At 35.7% G+C, this 14,497-nt stretch overlaps 1 protein-coding gene and 1 pseudogene across 7 annotated transcripts in view; both read right to left on the bottom strand.

Annotated features, from left to right (window-relative positions):
• The window catches only part of ANTXR2 (ANTXR cell adhesion molecule 2), a 233,451-nt gene that overhangs the window by 75,425 nt on the left and 143,529 nt on the right, over positions 1-14,497 (bottom strand). For all 7 annotated transcript variants that reach the window (XM_070505556.1, XM_070505557.1, XM_070505561.1 and 4 more), the window contains 2 exons: positions 10,000-10,078; positions 581-676 (listed from right to left, as the gene is read on the bottom strand). In XM_070505556.1, the coding sequence (XP_070361657.1) occupies positions 581-676; positions 10,000-10,078 (175 nt within the window). The remainder of the gene's footprint in view (positions 1-580; positions 677-9,999; positions 10,079-14,497) is intronic.
• LOC139044845 (10 kDa heat shock protein, mitochondrial-like) lies at positions 6,237-9,975 on the bottom strand (annotated as a pseudogene).

Raw genomic sequence — 14,497 nt, 5'->3', positions numbered from 1 at the left:
ACAGTAGCAATAGAAAACTAATATAAACCATGTTCTTCCAGAGGTTTTACTCAAACATGAAAAATGACACAAACTGAAACCAACTGTCATAACTTCACACTCACTGTAACAGATACCCTCACTTTTGCACATGACATTTCTAAAATGCTTTACTGAGAGGCAAATAGAGAAGGTCTGAAATAGTAGACCCTTCAAAGAGGTAACAGCGAAAGATTCAATGAGCACTGAAAAAAAAACCCCTGGTAGGTTATCAACATCTCCCAATGAATCCAGCAGAAAATATCATTCAATTTACTTGAAATTCTTTTGTACTTGAGTGGAAAACCCTTTATTCCTTTTACGTCTCCCTCGTCCCCCAAATCTGATTTTGAAATGTTTTTTAGATGAAGTTTTATAATAAACATTTATGGGCGTGCATGTTTTCTAGAATTTATTACAGTGATGAAAACTATTAAAATTCGCTTTGCTAATGGAAACTTTGCTGTTGTTGAACAATGTGGTACTGATTCACATTTCGGGTCTTACTTTACATCTCACTCATTAAAAAAAAAGAGTAGAGTTGCAAATCCTTCTTACTCACCACTTTGCAGCAAAGGGGCCAAAACCACCACATCAAACCGATGGCCAGGAGCAACAGTAACACCAAAATAGCAATGAGGGCTGCAATCCCATTTGACTAGAGGAGGCAGGAGACAAAAACAGAGCAGTCAGCAAAGCTTATGGTCAAATCCCAAATATATACATATTTTTAAGGAAACTCCAGAAAGTAATACAGAAAGCATAATAATGTCAAACCAGATTTTCTATGTGGGTTGCTGCCACAGCATGGCCACTGATGAATGGTGTAGGTCCATATCCAGGAACTGAACCCGGGCCACCGAAACAGAGTGCACCAAACATGACCACTAGCCCATGGGGCCAGCCCATCTCATAACATTTTTAATATTCTACAGAACTAGGATTCCCTAGAATCTACTTTGGGAAATGTTGGGATTGATCAAAACTAACAGACTTTCTGATGTTTAAGCAACAATGGTAGTAGTATTTAATTAGAACATTTTATAATAGAATTTGAAGTGTAACATATAATGACCTATGCATAGAAAGAGACAATAATCTTTATGCAAATAGTTATTTGTAAATAACTGAAAAAAGAAGAGAAGGTAGTTTTCAAAATTATTAGCAAGGAAGTGTTAGCAAAATATACTTGGTTTAGCTAATCAGAAAAATCTTGAAATGTGTATGGTTTCCCTATACCATCTGTTATTATCACAATGGAAAAAAAAGAAAAAGATTACCATATAGTAGCTTGGAAACTATCTCAAAACAAAATCAGTTTTCAAAGATATTGATTACTAGCAGCCTTTCAGTTTTACTAAATCCACCAAAAAATAACTTTCAAAATAATTCTCAGAGCAGCATACACCATAAAACATTTATTAATTTCAGAAATTTCCAGGAAAAGATTAAGAATCAAGTACACATAAACAACTAAGCTAGCCCTTGATTTCTAATTTTGCATCTGGATGTAAGAGGGAATAACCATATAAGCTATCTATGTAGCTGAGGCTGCAAATTAACCAAAACAGACACTGCCAAAGCATCACTTAGAATCCTCGATCATTTCATTTCATTTATCTTTCAGAAGACAACGAAAATAACTACAAAAACTTCACACAGACACTATCTTCATAGTGCTCTACCATTTACTATTAAACCATTCTTAAGGCACTCGAAGATGCTAGTACATGATATTTACCATAAAGAATTAATTTAAAATGTAAGAAATAAAAAGACGTGGACTTATCTAGCAACTTCTTGATGTAGTTTGATAGAATGAAAATGTAAGCTCAACATTTGATTATTGATGTATGCTAAACATCTAAGTCAGCTTCTTGCACATAGTTCTGTGTGTGTGTGTGTGTGTGTATGAGACAGAGAGGGACAGAGAGACTGACAGACACAGAGACAGAGACAGAGAGAAGATAAATACTTCATAGAAATTCTCCAGGCAAATATCTAAGTTCTCTGTTCTTAGAACCAAAGAAAACAATTCAGCTCATACATCAGGCTTCTTAGGAAAATACTCAAAGTGCATCTTTCTACACAGAATTCTAAACATTCATGAACAACTCATACAACTTTCTACAGTCTTGATCATGCCAAGGTCTAAAATCTAGGCAAACAGGAATATAATAGGAAAAGAACATCAAAGACATACATAGAAAACTGTGTCAGTCTATGAAAGAAATGTTGTCAAATGTATAAATTCATGATCCCACCTTCAAATATCAGGCCATATATAAGATACCCCCAATCTGTGACTGTTCATGTACAAAGTGAATAAAACATTCCCCACTAGACCTTTCCACATGAGGATCTAGCCACAGCACTCATGGAAATGGTTCACCATTTGGCTGTGCTATACAACTTGCAAAAGGGTTCTATGAACATTTGTTTTCCCCTTTTCTTAGAATTCAAACCTTGTGTTCAGAAATAAGCATATGCAACTAGAGGGTATGAATCTACTAAAAACTGAGTGGTTAGTTTTTTCTTTCTACAAATGTGTCATGAGCAGGAAATCTGGCAAATCATACTGATATAATATAAAGTAGATGGGCTGGCTGTTATAGGCAGTTAAAATTCTTGATTTTCCCTCAGAAAATCCCTCTTTTAGGAACATTGACACAACACTATGTACTTCCAGATGCAAATATACATTTAGTATGAAAATATTTTCATCTTAACTGATTCCAAAGATTTGTCTACAATAAAATTAAAATGAAATTTCTAAAGACCTACAGATCTAATCTTTCTTAGATTTAAGCTAAGCATGATGGAAAACAGGTCAGAAGAAGCAAAGAATTTAATGCAACTCAACCTTGCCATAAATGTACAAGATGTAGCCCTGGACGCCCTGGTCCCAGACATTCACTCGGTTAACTGGATTCAAATCCAGGCTTTCCCAGTTCCTTTGTTTTGATTTGCCAGGGCCATTATCAGAACATGAAAGACTTCAGATATGAAAAGTAAATAATTTCATTGTTCACATAACTTATAAACAAATTAAGGAAAGGTCAAACACATAGACTTCAGTCCTATGAGCAGATACCATGCTGCACACTGCAGACTTAAGAGTCAGATGAAACTAGATATGATTACACATAGATCAGTATCATAGGTGGAAACTAAAAACTTCTCACTTCTGCTTAAGCATGGCTCTCTTTAAATACTAGGCAGTTAAACAGGTGCCAAACTTATAATGTTGGACAAGTCTTCATGAAGCCCATGGGTAGTTGGAGAGACAAACCTTGAACAAATAATTACAAATATGAGGAGTATGGAAGGAGAGAACAACAGAAACATGTCAAAGTGGGAACTAACTTGGACTAAGGTTCTGAGACGACCTCCTTGAGGAAGTTTAAGAAAGCCTGGGGAGGGAGTGGGGGCAGAATTAGTGGCTTCTTGTAAGAACAAGAAAAAGACAACTTTGGCTGGAGCACAGAGTTTGAGGGGACTTGTTAGCACCTGAAGAAACTAAGAAAAGGCATGAAATACAAACTTCTGAAAAGCCAAAATTCTCTTTATTACAGAGAATTGGTCATTGGATTAATGCCCATTTATTGGATGACCTTTCAACTGGCCATTTGTTAGATGAATTCTTCCTACCCATAGTTCTGAACAAGCAGCATTTTCAAATGTCCATGAAGACAAGTTAACTGAGGAGTCTAGTTGAAGACTTAGATCCCAGATGCTGGTCAAGGCCGTGAAGCCAAAATTCTTTTAAGGATTAACTAGGGGCATACCAGAACCTTGAGCTTGATGTTAGGGTAGAAGGAATATATTTTCTAGTAATCCTGGACAATTAATTTTTGAACTTTGTCTGCATTTAATTTTCTTTTCTTCATTTAAAGCAAGTTATAATGTATAATCAAAACCTTTACTCTGCCAAATATAAGTGAAAGTCTAGCTAAGAGAATCATAGAAGTATAGAAAATCAGAGTCACTGCACTTGCAAAACAATTATGGGCAAGAGGAATCAGTCAAAAATTTCAAAACTACATGAAAAACATGTTGAAATCTACCTAGGAGATAATTAATCACAGCAACCGCCTTAGAATAAAACAGACACAGAAAAGGGGAACTAGGTCTCCACAGTTTTGTTTCCATGAACTTAGAGTTAAGGAAAGAAAAAATAGTCATGGAATAGGTAATGATTTCATTTACTGGATTCTTTTGGAATATCTCATATCAGGAATTGGCAAACTATGGGCCAAAAACCAAATTAACTCATCTATTTCATAAGACCCCTGGCAAGCTAAGAATTTTTTGTTTTTTACATTATTATATAGCTGAAAAAATGAAAAGAAAAATGTTACGTGAAATTCAAATTTTAGTGTACATAATTTTGTTGAACATAGCCACACCCATTTGTTTACATAAGGTATATAGCTCCTTTTGCACTACAATGGCAGAGTTAAGCATGAAGTTGTGACAGAAATGTATAGCCCCCAAAGCCTGAAATATTTACTATCTCACCTTTTATAGAAAAAATCTGCCAACCCTTATAAGGTAATTAAGACCTTGTTACAAATAGGAGATTGTACAAGTCTTCAGGCTGGGGGGAAGACAGGCGGGTTCAAGTCTCAATTCTAGCATTTCCTTGACTGTGAAACTGAGCAAGTAATTTAACCTCCATAGCCTCCAGGCTCCACGTTCCCCCTCTCTCAGGGGCAATGAGGTCTGAAGTCAGCGATTATTCTGCTCATCAAGCCACGGACCCTGCCAAGGGTTGGGTCCACCTAAAAGAAGAAGCACCTTCTAACGTGTTTGCATAAATGTGCACTGAAGATTGGAGGTGGCTCTCTGTTCCTCAGTCTTCTCTTCTGTAAAATTAAGGTAATAGTAATAGCCTCCTCTTGAGCTGCGAGTATTACACGAAGGCATAAAGTGCTTAGCACACGTATCGTGCTTAGCACAGTGTCTGGCACTTAATTCATGCTCAGAAAACATGTTCTTGGTATTATTATTCGAAAAGAGTCAGAAGAAGAGCAGTGGTTCCAAGAGGGAACAAAAGACCTCCTTCACCATATTTTGCACAGGCACATTTAGATCTTGAGATAGACGAAGACAAGGCACTGCCTGAAGATAAACCCTCCTCACACTCTAATCTTAAATCTCTTAAATCTAAACCTTAGTCTCCCCACTTTTAAACTGGATATACAACTACTTCATTCATTCATCTAACAAATGATTTTGGAGCACCTGCCCTGTGCAAGCACCAAGCACTGGGAGGGACGCAGTGAGCAAGGTCAGGCCCTACCATCAACGTCTCAAGACAGCTGAGAGAGGCCCAGAAGTAAACAGGAAATTACAGCCCAGTGACATAAGTGCCTTATCAGGCCTGAGCCTGGATGTGCTCAGAGCACAGAGAAGGGCTTCTTTATTTGTGAGATTTCCACAAGGATTAATCAATTGCTAAATAATATTGTTTTATTTTGTGCGGCTTTCAAATACCTATGAAAGCCAAAAGCATTCTCCTATAATGGGTAATATTACTAACTGCGTCTCCCCTAAGTATCACATCCAAATATGCCTGAGAGACTGGATATCACTTAAATACAATGCCTGGGTATGTATCACAATATTACCCACTGTCCTCTTCTATTTTGAATAGATATTTAATGAACACATCAGCAGGTACATCTCATCAGCTCCAGTCTCACTTTTCATATCTATAAAATAGTAATATTACTACTATACACTAGCTATTTGAGTTTGAATACAAAATAATTGGTAAATTTAATGAGAAAGAAAGAATTATCCTATGATTATTATCAATATGATAAAGTGGATTATAGTATTTATTATTCTATACTTATTAGTGGAATAATAAAATTCACACAGAAGACTACAAATCATCAACCTGGGCTGAAACATCAAAGTCACTGTGACCTCTGACCTTTTCTCCTTCACTTCTCTGAGGCACCTAATGCTGCCTTCTTTTCATGTTGGAATTCTATCTTCCTTTGGCTTTTTAATATGGTAAATGTCCTGGCTTTCCCATTTCTTGAGCTATTTCTTCTCTTTTTCACTCCACTTATTCTATTGACCAAGAAGGCCTTGCATTTTCCCTCAGTTTGATTAAACTTTAAACAGTTTCTTCCTGACTTCTCTTTTTGGAGAATCTACTTTAGAAAACTTATAACTGCAAAATCCTTCTTTGCCTCTTTGAAATGTAAATAAATCTCCTCTAAAGTCTCTTTCCAGTTTTACAGCTTCCAGGGGGAATGTCTTTGTCCACCTGAGAGCCATCCCTTTGAAATGTGGTCATCGAAGAAGGTGGCACCCTTACTCCTAGTCTCTGTGGGAGGGTAGGAGCCCAACTTTGCTGGTGCCTTGCCCCAAGTTGTAACACCACCTTCTGTCGGGAAGAGAGGAGAGAGATTTCTTTTCCTTCACATAAGGCCAATTTGCAGATAGAAGTGCCTGCCATTCCCTCCACCTCAGCTCTTGAAAACTCTCCGGCCCTTGGTCTCAGCACAGTTGAGTTGTCTCTCTCCCCTACTATAACAGTCTTGAAAAGTCTTCCTTACCTGTTTAACTTTGTCCAGTGCAATTTTTCTTTATCACAGAGGGAAGGAGAGAAGGAAAGGAAAAGGAGGAAGGGAGAGGGGAAAAAAAAACGAAAGAAGGAAGGAAGGACTGAATGAGTTATTATAGTTACTCTTTCCTCCATCAAAAGATATTTTAAAATTAAAATGGCAGAAAGAACAATTTTAGAATAAAAGCATTCTTTCAAGTTGAATAAATCTAGCATTATGAAAAATGTAATCCACTTCCTTTCCTTTGTTTTTCTTAGTTTGGATATCATTAGTTTATTATAAAAGATAGACATGGAAATTATTTACAGGATGAAAGATTTCAGAACTTCAGTAGAATGGACAGCTTCACATGATGCCATTTCAAGAGTGACTTAGTTCAGTCTACATACTTTCCAAGAATGTCACCACCTCTAAAGAAGAAATAATCCTTGTCATCAGAGCTACTTTGATGCCTCCATATTCTGGGAAAATTTTATCTCTAACGTACATGCTTACTGGTTGAATCTCTCCACCCTTGCCATTAGAGCTCAAGTCAACAGCTAATACTGTCGATTGCAATACTTTTTCTTGAGATTTTTTTCTGGAAGCACAATGCCTCCTTTAGTTACCGTTTCAGCTGCACTCCTTTCAGCTAATACTCAAAAAGGGGAAGACATTTTCTAGATGCCTGTCTGCCATGACTTGGGCCGCCCGAGCTTATACTCTGCTTTCGCACCACAGGAGCAAGGAGAGACCCACAGTCTGGCCCTTGGGACTTATGGATGTGGGAGATTTTCTTTCCTTTCTTTCGTTTCAACACTGACATCTCTGTTTACTGGAGTTTAGGAACTACAGACCTGCAGGATGAACTCTAAACTCTGTTTGTTTGTTTTTTAGGCAATTGATAATCTGGTCTCAATTTCCTATTTCCAAGCTTTCCTTCCATTATTTTCACTCCAACCAAATACATCTACTCTCAATTTCTGTTTGCTATTTATCTGTAAAGTGCTTTTCCCTCCTCTCTCCTTTCCTAAGTCCTACTCTCCTTCCAAGACCCAGTTTATCTTGGTTCCTCTATAAATACTGGTACTCTTTCCCTTCCTGCTCTACTTCCTGAAAGCTACTTTTTTTTTTCCCAGTAAAAATCATGTGGAATTTGGTTGACTACTTCATTCCATACATTAGCTCCCAAATGTGTACCTCCAACCCAGACCTCTTTCTGGAACTCCAGATTGTATATTCAACTGCCTTTCTGACATTTCCACTGAGATGACAAAATGGACATCTTTCACTCAACATTTCCAAAACAGAACTGCTCATCTTCTTCCAAAAACTGCTCTACCTGATGACAACTCATCCTTCTACTTACTCAGGTGAAAAAGCTGGGAACTATTCTTTACATTTTCCTCTCACACCCATATCTAATGCCACACCCACTGTCTCGGCATCCCATGGACTCCACCTTTAAAGTATATTCAAATCCAACCACATCTCCATTGCCATCTCCCTAGTGCAGGCACCGTTCCCTCTCTTAGATTCTGAAATAGCCGCACAATTGATCTCCATGTTTCCACTTTGGCCCCTACCTGCAAAGTCTATTTTTACACATCAGCCAGAATGATTTTTTTAAAACATGTCACCCTGTTTCACTCAGAAGAAAACTTCAAGTCCTTACAATGACTTACAAAACCCTACATGATCAGTCCCCCTTTCTCCACCCCCTCCTACTCATCTTGAGACTCCTACTCCCCACAGCTACCTCTGTTCCCACACACTGGCCAGCTGCTCTTCTTTAAACTTGTCAGATACAGTCCCATCTTAGGCTTTCTTCTAGCCCCTCCTTCTGCATGAAACACTCCTCCCTTAGGTGGTCTTCAAGGCTCACTCCCTCACCTTCCTCAATTCTTTGCTCAAATCTCTTCTCAATGAAAACTGCTGTGACCCCTTATTTAAAACTACAACTTGCCCCTTCACTCTCTGTCCATTTCTGACACAACCAATGTCCCTTTTTCTGAAGTCACTTGACTCTTAAATCACCTTGAGTCCTATTATGCTCTTCTGAGAACTAGCAAGACCTAGGAAGACTTCCTTAAAGCACACAACCTGTAAATTCCAGATGAGTCATTTAACGTCAGCATCCCTGCACAATGAAATCATGCATGGTTATAGGATACAGACAAAGACTTGGTTTCCTGCTTGCGTAGAAGAGAGGTGAAAAAAGACAGCTGGAGGTGCAGAATAGGAAGAAGGATGGAGAAAGAATGCCATCTCAGTAGCTAAACACTGAGAAACTATATACCACAAATGTTTGTAATCTCAACCACATCCTGAGGGACCAAACCTACAAATTGCAACATCCATAAGACTACAAATTGCAACATTAATTACAGAGGAAAAGGAAAAGAAAAAACTAGCTATTTTCAAAATAGAAACACAAGGTGTTGATAAAGAGTTATCCAGGGAATTCAATAGTCACCCAAGGGTCCCTATGGCTGCTTTTTAACCTGGAACGTTTGCCTACAATGAGAAACAGAACTGTCTCTATACAGATAATAGTGAGTTGTTTTATTTTGTCTTCTGAAGGAAGGACGTCTTTCAAATTAAAAGATCAAAATATAAAACCATGAAAACATAAGATGTAAGAAAATGTTTAGGTTTGGGATTTTGGTCTTTTGAAGGACAGGAATTTTTATTTTTGCTTTGATTTATACATTTTTTACAAAGAAAATATACTCATAAAAAAATAGCCATGTGATCAGTCTCTTTTATTTCTTTCTGTTTTCATGTTCAACAATCTAATATCACAACTTTCCATAAACCCTCCAAAATAAGGAAAATGCTGTCTTATCAATGGAATTTATATTTCAAAATATTGCATCTTAGGTAATGCAAATCAATCATCTCAAGTAAAATATAGTTTCAAACTAAGATATTATCAAGCTATAAAAATCAAATTCCATACTCTTATGAGAAAACAAGGACAGTAAAATGGACAAATTAATAAGCTCACTCATTAAGATGCACTAATAATTTCAAAAATATGATAAATGTCTTAGATACTATAATGCAGCCTTCATAACAGAAAAAAAATTATTCTATTTACATGTTTAATGGTTTAAGAAAAAAATGCTTCATTTGGAAATCATTCCTCTACCTTATTTTGATCTTAAATATGACTTTTGAATTTTATAAATATCAAAATAAGATATATACTGTCTTAAAATTCCTTTTAAAGGAGGGTAAGGAAAAAACAAAACAACCTAAAATAAATTTTATACAAATCTTTCCTTGTAATGGTCTCAGTGTGATTGTTTATACCTTCTTTATTGTAGTATGCAACAACACTGAGGTTCCATAAACTATTTCTGGATAGAATTATTTTTAAAAGATAACTTTATGCAAACTTTTCACTTACGCATTCTGTGGCTGTGACTATCAATGAACTCGAGATGACAGATTTTCCTCCGTTAAAGCTCACTGATACATCAAGAGTTCTGAAAGAAAATGAAGAAACAATCATTAAAAATAAAAACTAGAGTATTGTAGGAGATTTTTATTTCCTTACATAATTCAAAACCAACTAGAAATCTACTTAAAAAATCAAAGCTTTTGATCAGTTATCCTAGCTTTTTCCTGAATTCCAGTCCTTACTCAGTAGCCAGAGGCAAATTCCTTAAGTGATCTAATTGTTTCTAAAAGAAGCATTAAGGTAAATAGAAACATTGGGAAATTCTTGTTGTTGTTGTTTTAGTTTAAATAAATTAGAAAAAAAAAATCCTTAATCTAGAGAAATGGTTAGGTTGTTTCAGTTTCACAAAAACCCAAAAAGGGGGAAAAAAATCCTTAGATCCCATTTAGCTTATTTTCCCTGTCTCTAGACATTACCATCATCACAAGATCATTGTTTAAGAATATAAAATTGGAAACAATAAACCATTCACAGAAAAAATATAGAGAAAGTGATAATGAAAGACAGAAAAACTAAAGGAAAAGAACGAATGATTTATTTGTAGGTATTTGTTGTAACTGTTCCCAGGATATATTTAATATATTTAATATACTTAATATCCCATGATATTAAAATGTCCTGGGAAAGGTAGAAAAAAGAGAGGGTAATTTTTGTTCATGGCTAAGAAATATCAGTTAAAATACAGCTTACATTTTGAAAAGATGATTTCAAATTATAAAACAATTATTCAGTTTCTAGTAATTTATTATTTAGGATCAGTCAGCCAGCAGTCGGTAATTTTTTTTTAACAGCTCTAACAAGATATCAATGGGAAAAAATGACAAAGAGATTTTAAAGTATTAAGGAAATAGCTCTTTTTCAAAAGAATTTACAAAGTATATTATCATATAATAATCAGCATGCCAACAAATCAAAGCTATCCATTCATTAAAGCAAAAGTAGGAAGTAACAGTTTGCTGATCTGACTTCTACATGATACCATGCTCCAATTCTCATAAAATATTCTAAAGTCCTAGAATTAATATCCAAAAATTTTGCCTTAAATACTCTGAATTAGTAGAATTTTGTTATATTTAGAAGATTTCTTCTTCATGCCTTGAATTGAATGCCAAATATTATTAGTTATGGAGACGTGGGATTTTAAAACAGAAGCAATCTCAAGCCACTGGTAAAATTTACAATAATGAGGCCAGAGAGGAGAGATGGGAAATACTTAGTCCCTGCTATGTGCCAGGTGCTGTCCTAGGCATTTTATGGACATTATCTCACTTAATCCTTACAATAACCCTTAAAGTAAGTAGTTTCACAGTTTTACAGATCGGGTACCTAAGGCCCAGAATGTTAATTACCTTGCCCAAAGTGGTAAAGTTAGGATTCTAACAAATTTTGAACCCTTTCCATCATACCACAGAGGCTTGATGAAATGAAAGTCCTTAATGTGTTTCTTTTCTCAGAAGGATATTTAGGTTAGATTTGAACAGAAATAGAGCCACCAGGAAAGATACTACCAGCAAACTTCTAGCTAAACTCTTCTTCAAAATTCAGGAATAGTCCTATTAAAAATATTTCCCAATACCAAAGATTGTAAAATATTCCCTTCAAAACATTTTGTTTACAAAAAAAGAAGTTTAGCTAAATCCAGAAAAAAATGAGAACTTTGGGTGTTTATATCAATGTAACTGAACTTCTGAACTATTCCAACACAGAATGCCAAGTAGCTTATTTCAGAAAGCAAATTTAAACCTAATTGCTTATTCTGCAAAACTGAGTGCCTTGTTGTGTTTTGTTTTGAAGACTAAGCATAGCTGAATCCAAAAAAAACCTTTCCTAGTTCCTAATTCCTTTACTTCAAAGCATGTACCAGAAAGCATATGACATAGTAGGCATGGTTTTAGTTTGGGGGAAGATTATTTGATTCACAATAATGTAGGATTGCTGCAGGAAATCTTATTGATTCGACTTTTAAGGGATCAGTAGATATTGACCAAAGCTATTTATAATCTGGGACTAAGAATTCACCAGAAATAAACCAGTTCTCTACTTAATGAAGGAAACACTCAAAACTTTTAATGCTTATTCACATGGAATAAGAAGAGAAGACACATTTTACAACAAAGTTCACTCTCCTACAGTAGAAATGCGCGCTGATGAGATCTTGTAGGCAACCAAAATAACTGCATATTATCCCCAAAATCTCAGTGGAGTGTAATGTGGCTGATGTCAAATAAAACTGAGTTAAGTTTCCAGTCATGGAAAGCCACCTGATGATTCTTTTGGAACATGGACTCAATTGAAACAATATAATCTTCACCTTCCTGAGAGCACAGTAGTCAATCAAAACATTACCATCAACTGCTGTACTAATATTGATGGCATTTATCGATTCCTTACTCGGAGCCAGACACATAACACTCATCTTATTTAATTCTCACAACAACCCACTGAGATAGGCAGTAGCATTATCTCCACTTTCCAAATAAGGAAACTGAAGCCTACAAGGGTAACTTGCCCAGATGTTGTACTTCTCTGACTCTGTAGTCAAAGTGATTTCACTTCTATTGCATCCTACCTTAATCCTCAATAAATATTTTAGGGTCTTATATTTAAATGTCTTTCATTGGTAAGAACTTAGTATCACTCCTCTAGTTTTTTACTATATTCACATATTTCTCATGGTTAGCTATAATGGCATTCGCTATATGCTAAGATATTTATTTGTGCTGGGAAAATTTTTCAGAAGTGTTGCAAACATGAAAAACACACTCTAAAAGTTACTTCTTTTAAATTGTGTTGTTTCTTCAGAAAAATACTTTTGGTAATTATTGATACAATATTGGCACTTTTATGAGCTGATACCTTTGTCCAAAGCTATGCCACTCCCTTGCTGGCATATAGATTGATAAAGTCATCTCACCCTGTAACCCAAACTCAAATAACTTTCTTTTTCTTTGCCCCAAGACTTCAGTAGATGTATTTAATCGTTCCTGTCATATTTTATGTCACTTCTGCTAGCTTCTATGGATTTCTCTTTCCTATTGCTATATAATTTCTACTTCTGGTTAGTATATTTATGACAGTTGAACCCATACCCTCAGTTATAGAGACTTTATTATGGACAAAAATGTATTAAAGCCATGTTATTTTTACTGAATTCTACACATAAGTGAGAGATGAGGGGACAGTCCATGTTTATTTGTCCCAAGAATCAAATAAAATCGAAAAAGGAGATAGATTCAGCCCATATGTTGGGGAATTAAGAGTTTTGGGTTTGACCTGGTCACTACATTCTCAATCTTGCATTCCTCAATCTGTAAAGTGAGGATAACTGTACCTATTTCAGAGTTGTTTTGGGGAGGAGAACTTGATAAAATAATGTATAAACATCCTACAGTGCCTGAAACGTAGCAGGTACTCTATAAATTGTTGTAGCACCTATCTGTCTAACAGATTATTCAGAATATCAAGGTACTTTTATATAAAACTTTTAGAGCCAAGTAAAAAAATAACAGAGATAGTACAGACAAATGTATAGCAGCAATGACATAATTACCTAACACTTTATTTAATTTAAAGAATTTGTATTCTACTTACTGCCATTTAAGAATATAGAGAACTAAATTGTTCCAAAGATGCCTAGTATTTAATATCATGCAAGTTTGTGTAAAAAATTTTTTCAATGCTATTTCCTTCCTGTTACAAAATATTATCTTGATGAAACCCAACATTATAGCTATGTTGAGCTGTGTGCTTAAACCTAAAACCTAAAACTGCACCCCAAATTGATTTATGAATGTTTGCCAATAGGTTCACTCAATCAGTCAATCATTCTATCGCTAGTTAATTAAACAAATATTTATAAATTGCCTACAAGAGGCCAAGCTAGGCTGTGCTTGTTAACAGGGCTGCAATAACAAATAAAACAAAGCATTACAATACAATTGAAAGGAAGCCACATAAACAAACAGCTACAATAGAGTGTGATATTAACTAAAATAGGTATAAGCACAGGAGTACTAGAGGACCATGTGGGAGACACAACTGACTCAGCCTTGCCATGGGGCCATCAACAAAAGTTTCCTACAGGAAGTCAGCTCTAAGATGAATCCTAAAGAATGACCAGGAGTTAGGAAAAGCGATTAGAAAGGGATCCAAGAAGATGGAGCACTATTTGACAGGCTGAAAGGAAAGATAGGCACAGAACAGTCAAGGAACTAAAACCATTCAATACAGCAGCAACACAGAGTGTGAAAGTAAGAAATATATGGCTTGAGGCTAAAAAAGAGAGTGGGGAAAGGATCGTGAGGAACCCAGGATGCCATCTTTAGATATCTGGAATTAATCTTAAGAGTTTTTAAGCTAGGTAGAAACATGATCAGAAATGTGTTTTACAGATACCACCCTTCTTATAGTGTAGAACATGGGTTGGAACAGTAAGTGTCTACAG

The sequence above is a fragment of the Equus asinus genome, chromosome 3 (genome assembly GCF_041296235.1).
Source record: "Equus asinus isolate D_3611 breed Donkey chromosome 3, EquAss-T2T_v2, whole genome shotgun sequence".
NCBI classification, from domain to species: Eukaryota; Metazoa; Chordata; class Mammalia; order Perissodactyla; family Equidae; genus Equus; species Equus asinus.
This window is presented reverse-complemented; position numbering and strand designations above follow the sequence as displayed.